Source organism: Trichechus manatus, unplaced genomic scaffold (assembly GCF_000243295.1).
Source record: "Trichechus manatus latirostris isolate Lorelei unplaced genomic scaffold, TriManLat1.0 scaffold00066, whole genome shotgun sequence".
NCBI classification, from domain to species: Eukaryota; Metazoa; Chordata; class Mammalia; order Sirenia; family Trichechidae; genus Trichechus; species Trichechus manatus.
Window position 1 is genome coordinate 4,163,664 of NW_004444002.1, and position 27,353 is coordinate 4,191,016.

Here is a 27,353-nt window from a genome sequence, read left to right on the forward strand (position 1 = left end):
AGGAAATGCAGAATTCTTTATCGTCCTTGAGGAACATATAGTTTAGCTGGGGAAATGATGTTTAGACAATATTAAAACTGTATTTGATATTTTCTCATAAGGCATAGACTGTCCTTTCCCTTGAGGAAAATTTAAGCCAGAGCTACACAGGGCAGAGTATAAATGAGAAGTTCTTCCACCTTTGCTTTTAATATAGAAAATTATAAAGGAAAATTCATTACTTATTTTTCAAAGAAACTATGAAGGAGTCAGACCCTCTTTACCCTCTCATGCCGGGAGCCTGACCATTCTTTAGGAAATACTGGATTCCCCTTTTTCTCATCAATAACTTCATTCAGCTCCTGGTCCGTAATGCCCTTCTATCTTCATTTGACCTTCATTCAATAAATATCAGAGTCTTGTGCTAGGTATTGGGGATACAGTGCTGAATGAAATTCAAAGTCTAGTAGGGCAGATATTATGCACACAAATAACTCTAAGCCCAGAATATTGCCATGTACTTGTGTAAACAAGGAGCTGTAGAAGCTCAGAGGGGGCGGACATCATTTTCAGCTGGGCTGAGCAGGAGAGGAGGAGGAAGAGAGGGACGAGGTGAATCCTGGGAGGATTTTGATAGGTAGAGATTGGGGGCAGGGGGGAAGGCATTCCAAACAGAGGTGATGGCATGAAGAAAAGCATACTGGTGGAAGGGATGTCTATTGAGGGAACCGGGTGGCTGGAGCACAAGTTTTCCTCTAGGAGGGTAGTGGGAGAGAGGGCTGGAGAGGCAGTTGGGACCAGAGCATGGGAGAACTGGGGTACCAGGCTCTGGAGGCAAGCACGTAGTCAGAAGACAATAGAAGGGCATCGAAAGCTTTTCAGTGGGAGACTAGTATGATTCAAGCAGTGCTTCGGTGGCATTGAATCTTGGGAGGGGAGAGAATGGAGCTACAGCTCCAGTTTGTGCAAGAGAAGACTGTAGCCCCTTGCCTTTATTAAATGTATTGTGTTTGCTTATCATTGGGACTTGTCTTCCTCACTAGACAGGAAACTCTCAAATCCTTAGAGGGAGGGTACAGTGTCTCATCCATCTCTACATTCTCAGTGCCTGGCACAGAGTAGATTCTCACTCCACAGATTTGTTGAATGCATGAAATAGGATCCTGCCAGTGGAAATGGAAAGGATGGGGTGGGTATGAGAGCCAGTGTGGTTATAGAACAGACAGAACCATCTATGGTGGTGTTGGGAGGCCACACTCAGCTTACATAGATGTCCTGTGCAGCTAAACTTCCCTACCAGTCTCTGAAAGCTTTTTCTGCCAGCAGCCTCTGTTCCTTCTGTTCACTCCCTGTCTTGATTGCGGTTCTTCCCAGCATTACCCACAACCATTCTGTTTGCCCCACACTTGATCCTTGTCAAGGGCATAAAGCACAGGGAGGGGTGATTTTTCAAGGCTGCTGAGTTTCTGTCTCTGGAGACCTGAAGGAAAAGTTGACAATTATATGTTCTTCTGGCTTAATTGAAATCATTCTCCTGCCTGGAGGCAGGGGGCTGGACCAGATGGTGCCTTAGTTCCCTTTCTACTCTGGGATTCTAGAAAGCCTTGGAAATATTTCCATGTGCTTGGACCGACTGCTCAATGTACATAGCCATTTCTGCATGGGAATCCTTCTTATCCCCAGGCAAATATCTCACCCAGAGATGAAGCTTGTTTACCTTGCCCCCTCCCTCCACTTCTAATCTTATCTGGGAGTAGGGGGAATCCCTCATCAGCCATCCTAGATAAAACTAAGCACTTGTAAAACAGCCTAGAAGGCACCCAGAGCTATTACTAAGGCTTTTCCAACTTGTCCGTGGATGATTTTTTGGGGGAAGTGGGGTGGGATGTGCTAACAAAGTCCAGAAACAGAGAAGAATGCAGAAGACCAAGCATCGGGAGATAACTAAACGCAGTGTCTCCTTTGAGTAGAAGGGCTTCCTACAAAGAGCAAGGAAACTGAGGAACTGTCAGCTCGGCCTGGACTGGCAGCAGGGACACAACCAATGTAAATGATTTGCACTCGACTACTAACCTAAAGATTGGCAGCACCATGGAAGGAAGGCCTGGCGATCTTGACTACAGCCAAGAAAACCCTTTGGAGCAGTTCTACTGTAACATATGGGGTCATCATGAGTCAGAATCAGCTTGACAGCAATAGGTAGAGTTTGCTTTCTGGGACCTTTCTAGTTTAGCATAGTCGAACGGGAGATGCTTGGGAAACAAGCCAAGCAAGGGCATCCTGGCTACTCTTGCAGCCTCGTGGGGAGAGAAGGTCTGCTTGCTGTGTGAGTTGCTGGGCCCCTCCTTCAGATCTCAACTGTGGCAGGGTCATTACAGTTAGGAGCCCACCAGCCCCTCGGGCCAGAATGCCTGCCTCATTCTGCCAGTATTCCTGCCTTGACAATAACCTCCCTGTTAGCCATTTCTCTGTGGTCAGCTTTTCCCCTGACACTCAGGTCACTTCTGGGCAGTCAAGCGTCAAGTACTAATACTTGGGATGTGCAATTTTGAATCTGGTCCAAGTCAAGCAGAATTATGAAAATCAACGAACTATTTAAACAGCATCACACGACACAATCAAAGCCCACACACTATCACTGCACAGAATGCATTTTAAAGTCCCATTTGGAGTTTCCACTGTTCAGGATCATCTGTGTCATTTCTCCTCTCGATTTCTACAGATAATCGAAAGTTGAATGGTTTACTGGCTTAGTGGCTTATATACAGCAGTCCTCCAACCTGCCAAATTTTACTTCTGTTTCTTTCTCATCTCAGAACATAATTTCTATTTCCACCCTGGCAAACTATTTGTCCCTTTTAGCCACAGGAAAAAAACTCGCTCTCTCACACTTCAAAAAATAGTTCTTTTTAGGAGGCCTTGTATTAGTGGCATGGCAACCATGAATTCATCTTTCCATTGACCTTGATAGTGCTCTGACCCTGACCAGAATTGTAGGCCCAGTTCTGTGTCCTCCAATTTCAGAAGGACAAGGAAAAACTTGAAGGAGAGTTCAGAACTGGGTAAAGCATCGGATGATTAAAGTGAAAGAAGCCAGATTTTGTACTGGGAAGGGAAGATGGTATGAAGAATTAGTTACATTATGAAGGTTGGGAGATTGCTCATTCTTACAAGTACAGGCAAGAAGCGAGTGGGCAGTGCTTAGTTAGGGACTGTTGTTCAGCCCCAGAATGGACTGCTTCAGGAGTAAGAGGAATCTTCTTTAAAGAGATGCTCTCTGGTTGAGAGGGTTTCAGCAGGATCCTGGCTGGAGTTAAGAAGGTAGAAGGAACAGATGGCTATTCAGCTTCCCCTTCTAGCTCATGATGCTACCACATCCCTATTTTCCTGCTACTGGAAGGGGAAATCTTCTAGCTCTCCAGACTTTGTGTGGTCATGTCGGTCATGTCATTCTTGCTGTAATCCCAAACACTTCCCCTTTTTCTGGATGGCTGTGTGGTAGTTGTGGAAAGAGCACTGGAAAAGAAACTCAAAAACCTGACTCTAGACCCAGCCAACTAGCTATGTTACATCCCTATTCTGGGCCTCAGTTTTATCATTTGTAAAATGACCTCTAATGTCTCTTTGTGGCCATAAAATTCCATGATTACTTCCATGTGGACGTCCATGTTTTTCGTCTCATAGCTAGTTATTCAACGGCAATGATGTTAACTGATACCTTTTCACTCACTGCTGACCAAGTCCTGGAAACAGGCCTGGGTTCCACTTGCCGGCTGTCCACACAGTGCCTGCATCAACGTGCTGCCCGTGGAAACCATACACACAAACTGATTTGACAACAAAATTCTCTTCTCTATCCTGCATCATCAATTTTTCTCTCTGTACTGGATCATTTTCATCAGCATACAAATATACCATTATTTCGCTCATCTTAAAAAACCCCTTCTGTTTACTCAATTTGTCCTCCAGCTCCAATTTCTCTGTTTACTCAATTTGTCCTCCAGCTCCAATTTCTCTGCTCTTGACAGCAAAGCTCCTCAAAAGAGTTTCTTTAGTCAGTATCTCCAATATCTCTTCTCCTAGTCACTCTTTTTATTATTATTGAGATATAATTCATATAACATAAAATTCACGCTTTTAAAGTATATAATTCAGTGGCTTTTAGTACATTCACAATGTGTGCAACCATCACCACTAATTCTAGAACATTTTCAATACTCCAAAAGGAAATCCCATGCTCACTAAGCAGTTGCTTCCCATTTCCCCCTCTCTCCAACCCCTAGCAAACATTAGCCTGCTTTCTGTCTCCATGGATTCGGTTATTCTGGACATTTCATAGAAATGGAATCATATGTGACTTTTCATATCTGGCTTCTTTCGCTTAGCATTGTCTTTTCAAGGTTCATTCATGGAGCAGCAGGTATCAGTACTTCACTCCTTTTTATAGTTAAATAATATTCTATTGTATGGATAGATAATATTTTTTAAAATCCTTTTGATGTGTTGATGGACACCTGAGTAGTTTACACATTTTGGCTATTGTGAATAATGCTGCTATGAATGTTCACGTATCCATTCTCTCTTAAACCTGCTCTACGCAGGCTGTTAGAATGCTCCTTAGAACCAAGGATGGCGAGACTACATTTCACATACTTTGGACACATTATCGGGAAGGATCAGTCCCTGGAGAAGGACATCATGCTTGGTAAAGCAGAGGGTCAGCAAAAATGAGGAAGACCCTTAACGAGATGGATTAACACGGTGGCTGCAACAATGGGCTCAAGCATAACAATGATTGTGAGGACGGCGCGGGACCGGGCAGTGTTTTGTTCTGTTGTACATGGGGGCGCTATGAGTTGGAACCGAGTTGATGGTGCCTGACAACAACAACAACTCAGGCTGTTTTCCCCCACCACGCCACAGCATCTGCTCTTCTTAAGGCTAGCAACGATCTCTGCAGCACTAAATCCAATGCTCAATTCTCAGTGCTTATCCTACTCGACTATCAGGAGTTTTTAACACAGCTGATCACTTCTTCCTCCTTGAATCACCTGTTTTTCTTGGCTTCTAGGCCATCACATTCTCCTTGTTTTCCTCCCACTTCACTGGCCTATCTTTTCAGTCTCTTTTGCTGATTCGTCTTCACATTCTCAACTCTAAATGTTGGAGTGTTCCAGGGTCAGTCCTCAGACCTCTTTTCTTCCTTGTCTACACTCACTTCCGTGGAGGTATCATCCTGCTCCATGGCTTTAAATACAATCTAAACACTAGTGAATCCCAAATTCCTCTCTCCTCAATTCTAGACTCATATATACAATTGCCTACTTGATATTTTCACTTGGATGTCTGACTAAACTGTTCATATCCCAAACTGAACTCCTCATCTCCTATCCATATCCCTCCAGTACAATGTACTCCTTGCACAGTCTTCCTCATCACGGTAAATTGGAAACTCTATCATCCAGTTGTTCAGGCCAAAAACTCTGGAATTATCTCTGACCCCTGTTTCTCCCACACTCCATATCCAATCTGTCAGTAAGTCCTGGTAGCTCTACTGTTAAAATGTATTCAGAATTTGATCACTTCTCACCACCCCACTCCCTGGTCCAAGTCACCATCTTTGCTTGGATTATTGCAACAGCCCCTTCCCCACTAGATTTCAATTTCCCTGCTTCCACTGTAAGTTTGTTTTCAATACAGCAACCAGAGCTATTCTTTTTTTTTTAGAGTTTGTACATGTACAGTTGATTGTACATTGATTACATTCTTTGAGTTGTGCAATCATTCTCACCCTCCTTTTTGTAGCTGTTTCTTCCTCATTAACATAAACTCACTGCTCCTAAGGTTCCTACCTAATCTTTCCAGTTGCTGTTGTCAATTTGATCCCATATAGGTAGTTCTTAAAAGAGCATAATGTTCAAGGCAGGCCTTTTTTCACCAGTTAAGCTAAACTATTGTTTGGTTTTAAGATGACATCAGGGGATATTTTTGGTTTAAGGTTTAAAGATTATCTCAGGGCAATATTTTCCAGGGGTTCATCCACCCTCCATGGCTCCAGAAAGTGTAGAGTCCATGAGAATTTGAAATTCTGTTCTGCATTTTACCCGTTTTGATTAGGATTCTTCTATGGAATCTTTGATCAAAATGTTCAGCAATGGTAGCCAGGCACCATCTAGTCCTTCTGGCCTCATGGCAAAGGAGGCAGTTGTTTATGGAGGCAATTAGTCCATATCCTCCTCCTATTCTTGACTCTTCTTCCTCTGTTGCTCCAGGTAAATACAGACAAATTGTTGTGCCTTGGATGGCCACTTTTAAGATCCCAGGCACTATGCAATGAACTAGGAGGTAGAAGACAAGCACTAAATGCATTATTAGGCCAATTAACCAGGATGTCCCATGAAACCATGACCCTGAACCTCCAAACCCAGGAACCAAATCCTACGAGGTGTTTGGTTGTACATAAGCAGCCTCAGCAGCTCATCTTTTTTTTCCATAATCTTTTTTTTATTGTGCTTTAAGTGAAAGTTTACAGTTCTAGTTAGTTTCTCATATAAAAATTTATACACACATTTTTATGTGACTCTAGTTGCTCTCCCTATAATGGGACAGCACACTCTTCCTTTCCACCCCTGACTCCCCATGTCCATTCAACCAGCTCCTAACCCTCTCTGTCTTCCCATCTCACCTCCAGACAGAAGCTGCCCGTTTAGTCTCTTGTACCTACTTAGCTAAGAGGCACACTACTCACAAGTATCACTTTATGTCCCACAGTCCAGTCCAGTCCCTGTCTGAAGAATTGGCCTCTGATATTGTTTTAGTTCTGGGCTGATAGAGAATCCAGGGGCCATGTTTTCCGGGGTTCCTCCAGTCTCAGTCAGACCATTAAGTCTGATCTTCTTAGTAGAATTTGAGTTTTGCACCCCACCTTTCTCCTGCTCCATCCGGGACTCTCTGTTGTGGTCCCTGTCAGGGTGGTCATTGGTAGCTGGGCACCATCTAGTTCTTCTGGTCTCAGGCTGATAAAGTCTCTGGTTTATGTGGCTCTTTCTGTCTCTTAGGCTAATATTTTCCTCGTGTCTTTGGTATTCTTCATTCTCTTTTACTCCAGGTGGTTGGGACCAATTGATGCATCTTAGATGGCCGCTTGCAAGCTTTTAAGACCCCAGACGCCACTCACCAAAGCAGGATGCAGAACATTTTCTTAATAAGGTTTGTTATGCCAATTGACATAGATGTCCCCTGAAAGCATGGTCCCCAGACCCCGTGCCCCTGCTTCTCTGTCCCTCAGAGTGTTTGGTTGTATTCAGGAAACTTCTTAACTTTTGGTTTAGTCCAGTTGTCAGCAGCTACTCTTTTTGTTTGTCATTGTTGTAAATATATCTATCACACAACTTTTGCCAATTCATCTTTTTACAGGTATACAATTTAACGACAGCAATTACAATAATCTGCTGTGCAAACTTACCCTTAATCAAGGTGATTTTTCCATTCTCATTAACCTTTCCCTTTTCCCCTTCCCCCTCCTGCCCCTGGTAATCACTAATAAACTTTGGTCTCTATACATTTGCCTTTTCTTGTCTTTTTATATAAGTGAGGTCATACAATATTTGTCCTTTTGTGAATGGCTTATTTCACTCAGCATAATGTCTTCAAGCTCCATCCATACTGTAGCATGTATCAGGACTTCATTTCTCCTACTGGCTGAGTAGGATTCCACCGAATGTACGTGCCACCTTTTGTTTATCCATTCACCTGCTGATGGGCATTTTGGTTGTTTCCACCTTGTGGCTATTGTGAACTGTGCTTCAAGTCTCTTTTTGAGTCTCTTCTTTCAAGTCTTTTGGGTATATACCTAGGTGTGCAGTTACTCATCATATGGATTGACACAGTGGCTACAACAATGGGTTTAAGCATAGCAATGATCACGAGGATAATGCGAGACCAGGCAGTGTCTCATTCTATTGTACATAGGGTTGCTATGAGTCAGAACCATCTCAACGGCACCTAACAACAACAAAATGGTAGTTCTATTTTTAGTTTTTTGAGGAACTGCCACACTGTTTTCCACAACGGCTGTACCATTTTGCATTCCTACCAGCAATGGATAAGGGTTCCAATTTCCCCACATCCTTGACAACGTTTATTATTATTATTTTTTTATCTTAGCCATCATAGTGGAAGTGAAATGGTATCGCATTATGGTTTTGATTTGCATCTCTCTGATGGCTAATGACATTGAGCATCTTTTCATGTGTTTGGTGGCCATCTGAATGTCCTCTTTGGTGAAATATCTATTCAAGTCCTTACATATTTTATGATTGGGTTATTTGTCTTTTTGTTGTTAAGTTGTTGAAGTTTTATATATATTTTGTTTATTAGATTCTTGTCGGATTTATGGTTTCCGAAGATATTCTCTTAGTCAGTAGCTTGTCTTTTTACTTTTTTTGGTAAAGTCTTTTGATGAACAAAAGTCTTTAATTTTTATGAGGTCTCATTTATTTATTTTGTTTTTTGCTGTTTGTGCTTTTGCTATTATATTAGATAATCCATTGTTGAAAGATAGGCCTGACAACATTGCCCCTGCTTGGTCTTCTAGGAATTTTATGGTTTTAGTTTGCACACTGAGGTCCTTAATTCATTTTGAATTTGTTTTGTGTATGGTATGAGGCATGGATCTTGTTTCATTTTTCTGCATGTGGAAATCCAATTTTCCCAGCACCATTTATTGAAGAGAGTCTTCTTTCCCCATTGAATGGACTTAGCACCCTTGTCAAAAGTCAGTTGACCATAGATATGTGAGTTTATTTCTGACTCTCAATTCTGTTTTACTGGACTATGTGTCTCTTGTTATACCAGTACCAGACTGTTTTGATTCCTGTAGCCGTATAAGAAAACCTGTTGCCGTCAAGTCACTTCCAATTCATAGTGATCATGTAGGACAGAGTACAACTACCCCATAGGGTTTCCAAGAAGCAGTTGGTGGATTTGAACTGCTGACCTTTTGGTTGGAAGCCAAGTTCTTAACCACTGCGCCATCAAGGATCCGTAGTTGTATAGTATGTTTTAAAATCAGGAAGTGTGAGTCCTACTTTGTTCTTCTCTTTCAACATTGTTTTAGCTATTTGGGGCCTCTAGCCATTCCATATGAAGTTGAGGATTGGTTTTTCTATTTCTGTAAAGAAGGTTGTTGGAATTTTGATCGGGATTGCATTGAATCTATAGATCGCTTTGGGTAGTACTGACATCTTAACAATACTAAGTCTTCCAGTCTATGAACATGGAACATCTTTCCATTTATTTAAGTCTTCTTTAATCTCTTTCAGCAGTGTTTTATAGTTTTCATTGTATAAGTCTTTCACATCCCTGGTTAGATTTATTCCTAAGTATTTTATTCTCTTAGAAGCTATTGTAAATTGAATTGTTTCTCTAATTTCCTTTTCAGATTTCTCATTGCTGGTGTATAGAAACCGAACTGATTTTTGTTTATTGACCTTGTACCCTGCAACTTTGCTAAATTCTCCTATTAGCTCTAGAAGTTTTCTTGTGAACTCTTTAGGATTTCTGTATATAGGAGCATATCATCCGCAAATAGATATAATTTTATTTCTTTTTTTCCAATCTGGATACCTTTTATTTCTTTTCCTTGTCATATTGCTCTGGCTAGGAATTCTAATACAGTATTGAATACAAGTGGTGAGAGTACTTATCCTTGTCTTGCTCCCAATTTCAAGGGGAAAGCCCTTAGTCTTTCTCCATTAAGTATAATGTTGGTTGTTGTCTTTTCACATGTGCCCTGAATCATATTGAGGAACTTCTCTTCTATTCCATCTTTTTTAGGATTTTCATCAAGAAAGGGTGTTGGATTTTATCAAATGCTTTTCCTGCATCCATAGAGATGATCATGTGATTCTTTTCCTTTATTCTATTGATATGGTGTATTACGTTGATTGATTTTCTAATGTTGAACCACCCCTGCGTTCCTGGAATAAATCCCACTTGGTCATGGTGTATGACTCTTTAAATATACTGTTGGATTTTGTTCACTAGTATTTTGTTGAGGATTTTTGCATCTATATTCATAAGAGATATTGGTCTGTAGTTTTCTTTTTTAGTGGTGTCTTTGGTTTGAGTATCAGGGTTATGTTTGCTTCATAGAGTGAATTAGGGAGTATTCCTTCTCTATCTTTTCAAAGAGTTTAAACAGTATTGGTGTCAATTCTCTGCATGTTTGGTAGAAAGCCCCAATTAAGTCATCTGGTCCAGGACTTGTTTTTTGTTGGGAGGTTTTTGATCAATGATTCGATCTCTTCACTTGCTATGGGTCTGGTGAGACTTTCTATTTCCTCTTGAGTCAGTTTGGGTAGCTTATGTGCTTCTAAGAATTTGTCCATTTCATCTAGGTTAACCAGAGCTATTCTTTAAAAATACAAGTCAGATCATGTCACTCGTTCACTCAAAACTCTCTAGCGGCCCCTGCTCTTACTCAAAGTCAAAGTCAAAGTCTTTACAGTGGCCTACAAGATCCAATATGAAGTAGCCCTTGCCACTTAGTTGATTTCATCTCTTCATTATTGATCTGATATTCTTACTCTCTCCACTCCAGTCACAATGGCTGCCTTACTATTCTTGGAACATGCTGGGCTTGTCCCTGCTGCAGGACCTTTGCACTTGCTATTTCCTCTGCCTGGAATATTCTCTCCTGAATAGCCGCATGATTCACTCCCTCACTTCCTACAGGTCTTTGCTCAAATGTTACTTTCTCAGTGAGACCTTCCCTGACCACTGAACCTGAAATAGCAACCTCTTCTGCCCCACACTATTGGTCCCCCTTCCTGTGCTTTATTTTTCTCCACTGAACTTATCATCATCTGCAATTCTATACATTTTACTTGTCTGCTTCCAACAGAATGTAAGCTCCATAAAGATAGGGATTTTTGTAGGTTTTGTTCATGGTGTATCCCCAGTACCTAGAGTAGTAACTGGCACATAGTAGGTGCTCAGTAAATATTTGTTGAATAGATGAATGAATGGTTGAACTGGTTGTTTTGAAAACTAGTTAATACTTCAGCCATTTCTTGTTGCTTGACCAAATTCAACCCTTAGCTTTCTCAAAATAACCAGTTTTTGCTTACTTTCACCTGCAGTGTGCTCTGGCATGATTTTTTTAAAGATATTTTCATTACAAACTTTATCTTTCTGAAGGGTAGTATATGTAAAAACTTGGGCTCTGGAGTCAGACTGTTTGGGTTTGAATCTAGGCTCTACCCCTTCCTAGTTGTCTGAATCAGGACAAGTTAATGGTTCTTTGCCACAGTTTCTTCATCTGTAAAATGGGCATACTAGGAACACCTAGGAGTCCCTGGGTGGTGCAAATGGTTAAACTCTTGACTACTAGCTGAACGTTTGGTGGTACGAACCCACCCAGAGGCACCTTGGAAGATAGGCCTGGTGGTCTGCTTCCAAAAAGTCACAGCCTTGAGAACCCTATGGAGCAGTTCTACTCTGCATACATGGGGTCATCATGCGTCAGAATTGACTCAACAGCAATTAACAACAGGGGCACCTAGCCCATGTTGTTATTATGGGAGTCAAATAAAATCATGTAAATCACCGAGCTCAGTGCCTGGCACATAGTAAATCTTCAGTGAACAACAGCTTTTATTACTCTTATTAAGATGTCAGAAAAATTTTTCAAAAAATAGAGGAAGACTTGCAACAGAAACAACTGAATACCTTTTTGTAAGTGAAACTAAAATAGCTGTCCAGCTCTTTTGTATAAATGACATTTCTTTGGGAAATGATCCAAAATTTGATGGCCAATTGTTTTGTCCCTTTCCTCGGGAGAATTTCATGGGACTGCATGTACTCTCTTCATATTCTCTACATCCTTACAGAATAGTCATACTTGGAACCCCTCACACTTAACATCTCCACTTCTCACATTCTTCAACTTTAAAGACATTCCAGATTCTGGGTACAGATTCCATGGATTGCCCTCATTTGGTAAACTGGTTAAAAATTTAGTAATTTCCTTTGTGGGGGAAAATGCTTTGCAACTGCTGGTAGTAGCTTAGCTCTCTAAACAGCTTGATTTGAAAACAAGGTTTTCCATGCTTTAAATGGCAAGGACAATGGTCTCTGTTTTCATTGATACCTCCTAGTACTTTGCTGTCAGACACACCTTGTAGAGCCTCTCCTTGAGTTAATTCTCAGTTTAACAAAGCTACCACAGATCCAGTCTGTAAATGCCAGAATGTGCCAGATTCTTTGACTTGTGCAGGGAAACCAGGGTAGACCACAACTGTGCAGGAGCACTTGGCTCTACATTTCACAGAAGTAGCCAATGGAGTCGAGTTTCTCTTATCCAGCCTTTGTCCCATATAATTTTACACTTGCTTTCTAGGGTCCCTTTCTTTTATTGTAACTTCTGCCTTCTACAGCAACTTATACTGAGCTGGGCTGGGCTGGGCTGGGCACACATTCATTTATTCATTCATTAAACACCGCAGGGCTCAATAAATACTTGTTAAATCACACTGTTTCTTTGCTGCCTTAGACCTATTCTTCAGTTTTATTATTTAAATGAAATTTTACCTTGTCTTCCAAGCTATGCTGTAAATTTCTTGAGTACATTGACTTCTACCTCATTTCTATCTCTTGCAGTGCTGCACTTGATTCTTTATTCAGTCTATATTTTTTATTATTATGCTCTGCAAAACTGCTCTGCAGAAATGGGTCCAAACCCTAGGAGTTGGGTAAAATTTTCTTGACTTTTTTTATTTTTATTGAGGTTGTTAGGAGTTAATAGCATGCAACACCCAGCAATTACTAAGCCATTTTCCCAATGTAATACAATTCAAATAAAAACCTAATAAAGCCTATGGTGAGAATTAGAAACTTACTCGTAAACAGTTGTCCATCCATTTTCATTACTTTTGGTAGCCAGAAGCCCCGTGTTTCCTGGGTAGGTCATTAAGGCCAGATTGTAGCCTTGGGCTGACACTCTTTTCAGGACACCATTGCTGCTTATGGTTAGCCAGTACACCTGCCCGCCAGGCACCACAAGCCAGAGGGGCATCCCACCTGCGTCACGGCGAATGTGCACTGAATTGCCATTGCTGCTGGTAATTGCACCCAAGTCACCTTCAGCATTGTAGGTGAAGTTATACACATAGTCCCTCGTTATCAGGTTCAGGGTGTGCAGATGGGTTCCATTGACGGTGAACTGGTAGAGTTCCTGGTCAGCAGGTGAGGCAATCTCATAAAGGTTCATGTCATTCAAGTGGGCTTGGTTCCTGCTGATGGTACGAATCCGAACATTCCCAAGGTCCGCCACATAGAGGGTACCATCAGGCAACACTGCTAAGGAGGAAGGGGCTTTCATCTTCGCGTCTTTGGCATAGCCACCGTCACCTGTGGGAGAAAGAGGCTGATTTGAATAATTGGTATCATAAGTATTTATATGAAAATGCCATATACAGAAAATACTGTGCACCAAGAATCATTTTAAAGGGAGTAATCAGTGAACTGACATTCTCCACATGCCCCCCTTAACAAATTGGAAACCCATTATTCAAAAGATTATAATTCTTGAGTCAGTACCACTGAAGATGAACAGTAGGATGTAATTATCTCAGTTACACCAATTTTGTGAAATCCTCCATCCTGCTATTCAGAATCTATTGTATTGCAAAATACAAGAATAGCAAATAATGACAGCCACACAAAATTTGGCTAAAATCTCTGAGACGGTTGACTGTCATCGCTTATAGGATCTATCTCAGGACTTTCCAGTCCTACTGTGCATAGAGGTCATTTCTTTTGTTAATCCCCAGTGTCACATTGTCAAAGTACACTAAGTCCGTAAGTACAGCAATGATTCAGAACATGAACTTTGATAACTGGAATAAACATTAGATTTGCCTTGAAAGAAAGATATAAATAAACAACATATAAAACTAATTGTCTAGGAAAACATTAGAAATATTGATCAAAAACTCATATTGACTAACTTGCTCACTCCTGATTCCTCTGGCCCAAGGAAAGGCAAAGGCTAAGAGGACCAATTGGACCTGGATGAGCAGTTTAACAGGGCTGCATGGAGGGATTTCCAAGTCCTAGCAATAAATTTGTCTGTTGACATTTAGAGGACTGTTTGCTATCTGGAATACCCACTCCATGTCTGGGGAAAAGGCTCTTCTTTTTTTTTTTTTTTTTGCTATTTCAATCAGAAGTAAAGGGCACTACTGGTTTTCGAGAACTTTGTGAATTTTTTTTTTAACCAATGTAAGTGGCACACCAGTGTCCTCCTGGGAACCCACCATGGTGGGAATTTCATTTTGTCCATCTATCCCCAAACAAAGCAGTCTGCTCCTAGTCCCTCTGAGTCTCAAACAGCACACTCTGTTAATCTGGAAACCAGTCACTTGGGGTAAATGTGTAAATGTGGGGTTTCTCCCAGTTTCCCTTCATCCAAAGTAGAAACAATATCATGATCTTACATTTGTATATGGGTTCTAACTTTTTAGAGTATTAACATTTTTATTATATAGTTTAGACTCAAAACAGCAAACTAATATAATTGAGACAAGCGGTATTTCTATTTAATGAATGAGGTAAGTGAGGCATGAAGAAGTTTTGTGGCTTTGCTAGGGTCACGCAGTGAGTCACCTGCAGAACTACAACCAGATACTAGGTTATCTGATTCCCAACCCATTGCTTTCTCTATTAGCTCATACCAATGTTCACAAGTAACACTTCTGTCTTCCTTTTGACTTTTCTGATGAACGTATTTCTTTTGAAAACAGAGAGGGGGAGCTGGTGAATTGCTAAAAAGGTCATACCTGAGAAACAGTCACAGTTGGGATCAATTTTGCAGTCACAGTCAGTGGGGGCGCCAGCGATGATGGAGATCTCCCCATTGGTGGTGACTTGCTGAATGCGGTTTACTTTCCTCTCGTCTGTTTCAGCTATGAAGAGCAGCCCGCTGTGTGAGACGCTGATAGCCCTAGCCGACTCAAGAGTGGAGTGAATTGCCACCTTGCTGACCAAGAAATGATCGATGCCTGGCACCTGGCAGTGAATAGGGCGCCCTGCAATGATCCGCACGCGCCGGTTCTCGGAAATTTGCAGCACAATGTTGTTATCCAAGACATACAACGAATTGTCCATGGGATTGACTGCAAGGTCTGTTGGCCACTCTAATCGCACCTGCAAAAAAGAACAGAACACACACCATTAGGTTACCACACCTTTCCAGGGATAGTTTTATCTGGAGAGAAAAACCAGCTTATTGGTTGCCCTTTCTCTCATGAATTTCATGAAAGTTGGTGTTGCCTGGCAAAGTGGAGGGATGGTTAATTAAATATTCTGATAAACAGATTTATCGTTTATGCCATTTCCAACATAATGTATGTCTTTTTCAATAATTTCAGAAGGATCTTCTAGAGCAATGATTTTCAGTGTGGTCTCAGGACCAGCAACAACAGCCTCACCTGGGAACTTGTTAGAAATGAAAATTCCCAGCCCTACTCCAAATATATTGAATCAGAAACTCTGGGGGTGGTAGGGACCAGACCATCTGTGTTTTAACAGCTTTTCAGGTGATTCTGATGCATGCCAAATTTTGAGAACCACTACTGTAGGGCTTCTGGGTTTGCTATGATACACAAATTAATCTTTCTCACTGTCCTGTTGATACATGGAAGGGCAGAGTCATAGAGGCTTCTGGACAACTGAGTGCTGGAGAAACCCAATTTTACCCCACCAGCAACCTTTGGGACAGGACCTGCCATTACCATAGACCTAGCCTCCATCTTGTAGAATACGCAGGTACAGTTCATCAGCTGTTGATTTGACATCCTAGGTCGTAATGTACTGCTCACCTAGCTTGACCTGGTTCTCTCCATATCCCTCCTTCCTCAGCAAAGAAACAGGTTGGTTTCTTCCTTCATTCAATGCTTGCTGAGTATCTTCTCTGGGTTTTGGGGATTCAAAAGATGTGTAAAACACAGGCTTTGCTCTCAAGTAACTTATAGTCTAGTAGAACCCTTGGAGGAGTTATCAGGCAATTACAGAGAAAGTGATAACTAAACAGGGTCTGGAATGATCAGTAGGAGAGAAGTAGAGGTAGATGAGAGGGGAGCAGAGGTGAGGGCAATGCAGGTAGAGGGGACAGCACAGGTAAAGGCCCAGAGGTTAGAGAAAGCAAGTCCCATCCAGGTTACTGCAAACAATTCAGTAAGGCTAATACATAAGGTCGCTATGAGTTGGAACTGACTTGACGGCCCCTAACAACAACAACAATACAGGCTGAATGATGTGAATCAGGAGGTAGATGGTGGCCAGGCAATAGAAAGATATATGTCCAGCTTTATTCTGATGGGTGTGAGAAGTCATTATATAGATTTGGGTTCTAGAGGGATCATATTGGCAGCTATTGAGATCATATTGGAGGAAGGTGGGAGATGGGAGGCTGTCAGGCAGTTAGGAGACTCCTGGAGTGGTCCAGGTGAGGAACAAGACGGTGACCTGAGCTAGGATGGTAGTAGTGGGGATGGAGGGTAGCAGTGGGGATGGAGAGAAGCAGATGGGTTTGAGACATGCTAAGGAGTTAGAAGTAAAAGGACTGGGCTATGTGTGACAGTGTGCATGTCTGATGTGCCTTGTGCCAAACGCTGTGCTAGGCACTGGGGACACACAGGCCAACCAAACATGCCTCCACTCTAGTTCCTTTCCGGACATAGGAGTTGGCCCCAATGCCTACCCTGACATCTCTTCAATAGCTACTATTTATCGCTGGGCACTTCTCAGAGAACTGTGTTCCACCCCACTCCTCACCCCACCATTCACTTGTTCTGTACTTCATGCCTCTTCCCTTAAGCTAGACAGAGGCAGAAAAATCTGCCCCATTCCTGGCCTAAATTGTTTAACGGTAATGTCTACTCTTTTTTTGCTTTGATTGAAAGCCCAAGGAAGGCTTTGTTTTTCTCATGGAATCTGAAAGTCTGAAAACAAGATATCGGCTGTTACTGCATTCTGAGGCCCACTATTTTCCCTGCTGGAAGAGGCCTTACACATGGTCAGTAATGAAGTAGGGAGAAAAGCCAGGCTGAGATAAGGCCCTCCCTCTAATCCTGCCTCTTAGGGGAGGCAACTGGTGATGTTGTAAAGAAGACCAAGGTTGTCTTTGACCTCCCTGCCTGCACCACTCGGGGCTCTTTGCCCCCTGTCTCTCAGTGTCTCTCCCAGACACCCAACAACCTCATTCTGTCCCTCTGCCTCTGTGTGCCCTCCACCTACACAGAGGCTGCCCTTCTCTGGTCAGTACCATCTGCCTGTGGGCAGGGAGGAATTTGACTGCTAATGGGGTATAAAGCTGAGCTTGTGCTATGCATGTTCTATAGAACCTTTCAGACTGAGGCCATTGGATAAGCATTAAACACCAGCCTTAACAGCTCCTGGAGCAATTTGCTGTGATGTGTCCTCAGCACGTCTGTCTAAGTCCTTTGCATGTCAGTGCCCCGCCATAGAGAGGGAGAGTGAGCGTCTGCTGCTGCAGAGGGCGCCAACTCCTCCCAGCATGCCCCCCTCCCCCGACCTCTCTACACACTGTCATGCTTGTACAGAAGCTGTCTGTGTGCACTGGTCCTATGCAGCATGGTCCCCCAGGAAATAAATCGAGGCTGGCTGAGGAAGAGGAAATGAATTTATTTCAGTACCACACTCCTATGCTGATCAAGTCTGAAGGCAGTGACCCAGGAAAAAAAAAAAAAAGAAAAACCCTTGGCAGAAATGACGTTCTAATTATCCCCAATCTGAAAGCCTAGGCAGAGGCAGGGGACAGCACACACCTGGCAGGAGTCAGAGAAAGGGAGCATGTTTCGGATTCTGTTCTAGGCTGTTAAGGCTGCCTCTGAGATAAAGGCGGGGAGTTGGACGATAAGCTGTTACATTCTCCAACTCACGTAACCTGATTTAAGCCAATATGATTGGTGTCATGTTTATTAGATTTAATATTGCCTCAAAAATACACTGGCTATTGTGTGTTTGTTTTTTTGTTTTTCATCAAATAAGTCACCCTCTGGCAGTTTCTTGTGACTACAGTGGCCTTTGTGCTTCTGAGACACCTTCTATACCAACTACACCGAATCCCTTTAATTCCCATTCGATTTGGCTGGGCAGCTTCTTTATGAAATCTGCTCAAATGAAAGATGTGTGGCTACTTAGTAGTCCAGGGTCTGACTTTCAGAAGCTGGACCTCTTCACCTCTCTTAGGTTGTCAGCTCCTTTGATGTCCTTCTCATGTTAAATACTCCCATTTCTAGGTAATTTTTCAAGGAACCGGTGCTTTACACCCACACAATAGAAACACTGCATTTACTAGCAAAGCATCTCCATAACACACAACCTAACACATCGAATGGAATCTTTGAGCTGATTCTGGCAGACAGCATTAGCATCTATTAGATGCAGAGAGACCCTGAAATTATATGCCACTGAGGTGGGGCTAATGTTAACCCCCTAGGGCTGTTAGCCATTTGTCCCAGTGGTTTCTTGGAGAAATAAACACTTCTTTTCGGGGATGGGAATAGAAACAGATGGAGGAGCGGCAGTGAAGCTCTGGAAACTGCCTAGTGACCCGGCCTACAGGGAAACCATTTGGCCTAATTTGTGGTGGTTGCCTCACCTTGTAAAAATACATGAATTTATTTGAAATGTCAAAATGTATTTAAACTAAACTAGCATCAAAGGTCACCGGTGTAGCTGGCAGCTGGTGGAATGTGCCCATGTCCCAAACCCCTTCCCTAGGAAGTAATCCTGATCAGAAGGGAGCTTTTGGTCTGAATGTCAACCCTTGACAGCAGTATGTCTTCCCCTGCTGATTGAAAATTTGCCTTGAAGGGAGTTGACTCACAGGTCAACCACTCCCATGGTCGGTTAAAAAGTCCAGCTAATTTGTAGCAGATAAAGCATCAGAATGTGTAAAAGCAATATCCAAATATAAACCCTTGATTACATTAAACTAGGAAATTCCTCAATTAAAAGCCTAATCCTGCACTGCAGACACAAACCATAATTTATACACTTGGGCTCTCTCTAACAGTTTGAATGCTGGTTCCATCTTTTACTAGTTGTGTAACCCTGGGAAAATTAGGTATCCTCTAGAAGGCTCTAGTTTCCTCATGTGTAACAAGGAAAAGAGGCCAATGATAGCTATCTACCTTCTAGGGTTATTGCATGGATTAAATGAGATAGTGTCGGCAAGTGCTCAGCCCAGTGCCCAGCACGTAGTAAGGGATAGTCAAGCCTGTTGCTGTCGAGATGGTTTCGACTCATAGCAACCCTATAGAACAGAGTAGAACTGCCCCATAGGGTTTCCAAGGAGCAGCTAGTGGATTCAAACTGCCAACCTTTTGGTTAGCAGACGAGCTCTTAACCACTGTGCCACCAGGGCTCCAAGGGATAGTAAGTGGTGTTAATATTAATTATGGTTTCATAGTCACAGAACTTCAGAGCTAGAAGGAACCTAGTCCAGTTACCATTCAGTGTAGTTCCCTTTCTGCTGTTTCCCAGATTTCAGTTGTCCACATACCACCTTGATGAATTTTACCTTTCCCGTACACCACTTGCACTCTAATAGACTTCATGTTTTTCTTTTAATTGACCTACTTTTTAAATGTAAGTAGGTGCTCCCCTTTCCTTTGAACTGGTCCTAATCAATAACATCTATAAAATTACAGGCCCAGTTATTTGGGCCATTAATGAAAGTAACTACTGTTTATTGAGTACTTCTTATGTGCCAGCCACTTTGCATGGATTTTTACTTTATATCCTTAGAGCAATTATTTGAGGAAGAAACTATTAATATTCCCATTTTCAGATATGTGCTCTTAATCCCTATGCTGTGTGGCTTCTCATTCAGAGGAGCTGACGTGTTTTCTCATTTTCTTTTCACCAAGTCTGCCCTCCCCTTACCCTTTTTGAATTGACCTAAAAATTGCCCTTTGGCTGAGAAGGTGAAAGCTCATTAAGAGCCAAGTAATTTGTCTTTCTTTTTGTCATCTGTTCTCTTTCAGGGTGGTACAAAATCTTAACGTGCCTGGATACTAACCGAAAGGTTGGAGGCTCGAGTTCACCCAGAGACACCTCCCTTGGAAGAAAGGCCTGGCAATCTACTTCTGAAAAATCAGCCACTGAAAACCCCATGGAGCACAGCTCTACTCTGACCCATGTGGGGTTGCCATGAGTCAGAATCAATTCGATGGCAACTGGTGGTGGTGGTAGTGGTAATTATGTGCCAGGCACTGTTATGCAGTTCAATAAAACGGGTCCCTGCCCTTGATTCGGAGCTCTGGTGGCGCAGTGGTTAACGGCTCAGTTGCTAACCAAAAGGTCGGCAGTTTGAATCCACAAGGCGCTCCTTGGAAACCCTATGGGGCAGTTCTACTCCGTCCTATAGGGTCACTATGAGTTGGAATCGACTCAATGGCAGCTGCTTTGGCCCTTGATTAGTTCATACTTAAGTGGGGAAAGGCAGATATAGAAACAGGGCATTTTAGTATGTGTGGTTAACTGCTAAGACAGACGTACACCCAGGGTAACATGGGAACACAGAGGAGGGAGTCAGGGCAAGATTCCTAGAAGAGAAATGTAAACCTAATCTTGAAGGATAAAGCAAAGGTATCCGGATGAAGCAAGGTGAGAAGAGTAATATAGCAGAGGGAAAAGAATAAACAAAACTACAGAAGCATGAAACCATATGGGAGTGGGGGAACTAACAACAGTCTGGTATTGCTAGAGCATAAAGTAGGTCAAGTAGTAGTGGTAAATAAAGTTTTACATGTTTGCCAGGGACTAGGTTAGGGTTTCTCAACCTCGGCACTATTGACATTTGGGGCCGGATAATTTTTTGTTGTAGGGGGGTTGTACTGTGCATTGTAGGATGTTCAGCAGCATCCCTGGCTTCTACCCACTAGATGCCAGTAGCATCACCTCCCCAAGTTGTGACCACCAATAATGATTCCAGACATTGACAGATGTCCTCTGTTGTTGGGTGCTGTCAAGTCGGTTCCAACTCATAGCGACCCCATATGACAGAGCAGAAATGCCACATAAGGTTTTCTAGGCTGTGGTTATAATCTTTACAGGAGCAGATCACCAGGTCTTCCTCCCATGGAGCTGCTGGGTGGATTTGAACCACCAGCCTTTCAGTTAGTAGCTGAGTGCTTAACTGTTGCACCACCAGGGCTCCTTCAAATGTCCTCTGAGGGACAAAATTATCCTTTGTTGAGAATCACTGGACTAAGTTATGGGGGGCCATAACTAGAGGTGTTGAGTCACTGAAGGTTTTTAAAGTGGGGGACTGCCATGGTCAGACTAGTATTTTAGAAAGATCACTTAGGCAGCAGTTTAGGGACAGACTGGAAGGAGACCAGACTAGAGGCCGGAGAACCAGTTTTGAGGTTAGCCATTCACCATTATATCTACCCATTAATACATCCTTCCATCCAACCATCTGACAGACGTCTGATTACTGATCCAAACAGACATAGTCCCTGTCTTCCCGGTGCTTAAAATCAGCAACACTGCTACTCATCCTTTTTTGACTTAGAGTCCTTTGAGAATCAATGAAAGCTATGGACCTTCTCCCTGGAAAGAGGCACAGATGTAGTGGAGTAAAGTGGTTAGGAGTTCAGGTTCTGGAATAAAGACTGTTTGGGTTAAACATTCTGGCTCTGTCATTTACTAGCTCTGTGATCTTGGGGCAAAGCAGTTAACCTCTCAGAGCTTTAGTATCCCCATCTAGAAATTGAGTATAATAGTATTTTCTCAAATATTTGTCATAAAAATTAGATGAAAAAAAATCTATGTAAAGCAGTTAGTACAGTGCCTGGTACATAGAAAGCACTCTGTAAATGTTAGCTATTTTTATTATGCAACATGCTGGGATTTGCTCTGGTGCTTGCCTGACTGTTGCAATGTTCACTTCCTTGGCTATCTCATGAACTCTTAAGTTCAATCATACAGTCATGTACTTTTAAGATTTCACCTGCTTCTACTTCACCAGCCATTTCCTCCTTGCTCATTTATTCCATTCCGTGAGAATCCTTCTAAGCTATGTGTCCTCCAAGAAATACCTAGCTTATATTGGAATATATTATTTCACATACACTTGACAGCAAATTCCATGGCTAATATTTTAGCTTATTACTTGAATTCCTCACTGTTATTTGCAACAGTACTCTTGGTACAATTCCAAGTGCAGAACATGCTACTTTAATTAATTTCCTTTCTTCTACCAATGAATGTCTATTTATCCTGTCTTAGGCACTATGCTAGGCTCTAGGGATCTAGCGCTAACCACGACAGCCTGACTTCATGGAGTTTACAGTCTTTTGCTGACTTTTTTTTCCAGTATGTACAAAGATGATGGATGTATGTACAAAGACGTATGATCTACAGCGGTATAGGTTAGTAGACTATTTGTGTTCCATTGCATTCATTTTAAGACATTAACTTTGATGGAACAGCCTCAAAAACATATCATGACTGTCACTCTATCTTACAGTTGGCACCAAGTGCTAATAACTTCTTTCCCCAGAGTTTAATTGAGCTGAGGAAACCAGGTGTTTCCCAAAAGGCCCTGTCTCCCCATCCCAAACATGACACTTCTAATCTCCCTCCTTCACTACATTTGGAGCCTTATGGTTCATTTTTAAAATGGCTCTGTTTGACTTTGATCTCTGAGGCCTCTTCAGTAGGAATTTCCAGGAAGTATATGATTGTCTCTTCTGTAGTGTGCCAGCCCTGGGGAAGAGACAGTGACGGGACTGAGTGCTCTCTGCCAGGTGTTCTGCCAGCTCCACGTTACATTTCCCTATGCTTCGAAAAGCTGACAACTCCAGATTGTTAGCATCACTTTTTGTCAGGTTTCAAATGGCCTTCTCGTTTCTTGACACTGATACTGTCTGAGCGTCTTCAAATTTATAAAAGGGGGAAAATGCCATCCGGAAAAAGTTTGGTTTTCTGCAGTTGGAAGTCATGATGACACCTTTTAGAGGGATGGCCCCTGTTGATCTTGCTTTTAAAAAGTGGAAATTATTAGAAGATGAAATACACATGGCCTCGTCAACAGGCAAATTATTTCCCATTATCTCAGATCCACACTCTTGTGTCTCTCTGCGTAATGGCTTGAGAATTTGAAGAACCTCTCAACCTTTGGTCAAATGCATCCATATGGTGTGTCTCCACGGCCTCCCAATCAGGCTAACTGACACTTCACTTGCATCATTCATTATAGATGAATAGCTGGGATCAATCTAAACAAGAATTGCAACTGGACTGATGTTTAGCATTATTCTGCTGCAGAGGATACAGATCAAATTGCATCTACCCTGATGTTCCTAAACTATTTTGGAAGTGAAGGAAAACCAAACAAACTAAAATAAATAAATAAATAAATAACCCCCCCCCCCCAATATTTCCTAATTCAAAATAGATCAAAGACCTAAATATAAAATATAAATAATAGTTTCCACTTTAAAAAACAAGATCAACAGGGGCCATCACTCTGAAAGGTGTCATCCTGCTTTCCAACTGCAGAAAACCAAACTTTCTTCAGATGGTTTTTTTCTCCCTTTTTAAATCTGAAGAAGCTCAGATGGCATCAGTGTCTAAACAAAATGCTGAATTTGTGGTTACTAAGATACCTGTGGTGGAGACTGCTAGTTTTAGACCTACTCCATCATCCATTCACCCTTTCCTCCTTGGTAATAGATCCCGGATTTTTTACCTGGGCACACTGTTGCATAGAATAGGAGACATTCCCAGCCTTCTTAGTAATTCGGCGTCATTGTTGTTAGCTGCCAGTTGAGTCAATTCTGACTCATGACGACCCTATGTGTGCAGAGTAGAACTGCTCCAAAGGGTTTTCAAGGCTGTGACCTTGGGAAGCAGATCTCCAGGACTGTCTTCCAAGGGGCCTCTGGGTGGATCTGAACCACTAATCTTTTGGTTAGTAGTCGAGTGCTTAGCCATTTGCACCAGCCAGGGACTCCACATTAGGTGTAGCCATGTGATAAAGTTTCAGGCAATAAGGTGTAGGAGGAAATGGGACTTCCTAAAAGACTGCTTAAGGAGAGCTGACCCAATTGGAAGAAGTCTCTTTTTGGCCTGCCTTCCATCTTGCAATGTGGATATATCGGTGAGAGTTTTAGCAGACATCTTGGACCATGAGGTGGCCTCGAAAATGGAAGTCATGTGCTAGGATGGTGGGGTATAAAAACAGAAGCCTAAGTTCCAGATGACATTGTGGAGCTGCCATCCTCGTCCTGGACTGTATATCTAGTTTAGGTACTATCTTGCTTAAGTCACTGTTATGCTGGGGCTTTCTGTCATTCTCAGTTGAATCTAATCACAATGAAGACAATGCTCCAATTGTTAGGTTTTGGTATTGCCCAAAGCTAATGAGTACACTGTTGCAGTCAAAGTGGTCTAATAAATTTCTAGTTTTACATCTCTGGATAGATCACCTGTGTTCGCAAAATTAAATTAAATTGAAATAAATTAATGTCTGAAAGTGACTGACAGATGCGGCAAAGTCCACTAGGGCAGCCCTTTGTTAAGAGGATGACTAATTGCTTAAGCTTAGTGATTAACCTCAAGCATTCTTGAATACCCAGTGCTCAATCTTTGGGCACTTCAAGCTGTTCTTCCAGCTCCATGACTCATTCAGATCCAACGCTTCTCCATTATACTATGAACACTTATTTGCCTTCCTATATCCTCTACCAGGACTGAGTTCTGAAGGGCAGCGATGAGGTCTCATTCATTTTTATATTCCCAGTATCTGGCAATACAATTGACAAATGTATGTTGAATGAAAACAGAAGTGCTTCATTGACTGTAACATTTTCAGTCCATGGAAGCATTTTAAGAAATTAAAACATGCACATGGGCTCAAAAAAAACCAAACAAACTATTTTTCATCAACATGTTTGGGCCCGTAAATCTAGGTTTCCAGAGACCCAGTGAAGTTAGTTGGAGTTGCCAGAGTTCCTCAATGTTAAAATGTTCCCTCCACATTTTAACTTTTCTGAAACGAAAATGTGTCTTACAATCAATGCTTACATTTAATGGAGCAGTTCTCCCCACCACCCAAAGTTACCAAGTTGATGCTATGGCTTACAACCCATGCTAGTTAAAAAAAAAAAAAACAAAAAACCCAAACCCGTGGCTGTCAAGTCGATTCCGACTCATAGCCACCCTATAGGACAGAGTAGAACGGCCCCATAGGGTTTCCAAGGAGTACCTGATGGATTCAAACCGCCAACCTTTCGGTTAGCAGCTGTGCTCTTATCTGCTGCTCCACCAGGGCTCCAAAAGGCGTTGCCATGGAGTTCATTCCAACTCATAGTGACCCTATAGCCCCATAGGGTTTCCAAGGAGCAGGTGATGGATTTGAACTGCTGACTCTTTGGTTAGCAGCCGAGCTCTTAACTACTATGTCACCAGGGCTCCATGGAAATACTGTATTTTCATTTTGGTCTGGGGACTTTGGGGATCCCTAAGACCCTTTCAGGAAGTCTGTGAGGTCAAAAAATTTTTTCTGGGAATACTATTTGCCTTTTTTTTTACTTTCTTTTGAGTGTACAATGGGGTTTTTCAGAGGCTACCTCAAGCTAGTATACCCTTGTGTTTTAAAAATTTCATTGTTTTAATTTCTAAGAAGGTAAATATTGATAGATAAAGGCCACATAAACTAAAGCTCTTTGGGGCCCTCAATAATTTTTAGGAGTGTAAAGGGGTCCTGAGACCAAAAAGCTTGAGAACGGTTATGCTAGAGGAAAGAAACAGTGAAAGAAATCATTCTGTTATATAAGAGTTTCCTTCAAAGCTCATTAAGAAAGGAGAAAGTATGTATCCCTTCAAAGATGGTTCCGGGGGCCATAAGCCCTGTCCAAAACACACTGATGGAGTGGCTGAAAACCTTCACTTCTCTGAAGACCCAAGACCTGACGGTGCTATAAAAGTTTGTTCTTCCAGACTCCTTCGGAGCAATCAGCACGTACACACTCTCCATGAGTCTGCTGTATAATTGCCACTACCTCATCTTAATAATAGGCATAATTGCGCTGAGTTTCCGTCAACCCTTTCTTGCATCTCCTCACTGAAGCCTCAATTTTGGAAATGGCACTTGTGAATACACAGAATGTTTAACCACTTCCAGTTTTCAATTTACAGTCAAAGTCATCTATCAGCAGGAGATGAAAGCCCAGTGTGAAAACTACAGAATGTCCTTCAGACTCCACAGCTAATTTGTTTGTAAATGTGATTGTTATTGTGAGAAGAACATATTGTACATGATGTTACTTGCCAATTTACTATTTGTATCTCTCTGTATCTTGAGTTTTATCATGCAAGCCAGAGAACTTAAACACTTCAGCACTTCTGGAGGTGGGGAGACAAACGGAAAAGCTTTACCCTTTTCCTTTTGAGTCTCTATTTCTTCAATGTAATTTTACATGTATTTAGTAAATACCTACTGTATACCCAGCACTGTGGGAGATACAGATACACAAGGGGAGACAACCAGAGAACAGTTCAAGGTAACATGAAACCAAATGCGAGGCCAGGTGACGGGACTGTAAATTCTAAGGGAATTCAGAGTAAGGAGAGGACCACTTGTGGGTCTTCATGCAGTAAGAGGTGGGGCTCTTATTCTCCTGAGAACCAAGGCTTTGTCTGCATAGGAGCCAGGGACTTATGAAGAAGCCCCTGGAATCATTCTGTAGGGTTTCTTCCTGCTGAGAAGTTACAGCAACTTGTCTGTTGCAGGTTGTTAATATTATAGTGTTGGCTCAACAGGATAGACCCGGCCTTCAATTCCCCTTGGCTCCTACAGCAATTTACAGGCCAGACGTATGACTGTACGGCTTTTATGAAATGGTCTGATTTCATTGATCAGCCACTCGGAGATTATGTTTTCATTTCTGTAGCTACTGCTAACCCTTCTTTCTGGTATACTATTTCAGGAAGAAACTATTAAAAATTTCACCATGGAGATGTTAAGATAGAAGTGGGCAGGGCTTTGAATGGGAAGAGAAATATCACGCCTCATGATTGCTCTGCTCAAAAGTTCATTTCAAGTTAGACTAGAACTCCACAGATTGTCTCTCTCATCTTAACTCTGTAATGCTTCCAAACGATAAGGACACTAATAAGAGCAGATGGTCTAACGAACATTCAGAGGGAAGATTTAACTGGTCGTATTTTCATTAGGCCTCCAGTGTGCTTCCGGGTTTTACCCACCACTTCCCTGTGTGTAATAGAAAACAGCACACACTCAACAGATGGCCCAGCTCAGGCCTCAT

The 27,353-nt window shown here is 42.1% G+C and overlaps 1 protein-coding gene across 3 annotated transcripts in view; it reads right to left on the minus strand.

Annotated features, from left to right (window-relative positions):
• TENM1 (teneurin transmembrane protein 1) overlaps positions 1 to 27,353 on the minus strand; it is a 609,234-nt gene that overhangs the window by 31,646 nt on the left and 550,235 nt on the right. For all 3 annotated transcript variants that reach the window (XM_004379594.2, XM_012556473.2, XM_004379593.2), the window contains 2 exons: positions 14,823 to 15,189; positions 12,882 to 13,392 (listed from right to left, as the gene is read on the minus strand). In XM_004379594.2, coding sequence (XP_004379651.1) covers positions 12,882 to 13,392; positions 14,823 to 15,189 — 878 coding nt within the window. The remainder of the gene's footprint in view (positions 1 to 12,881; positions 13,393 to 14,822; positions 15,190 to 27,353) is intronic.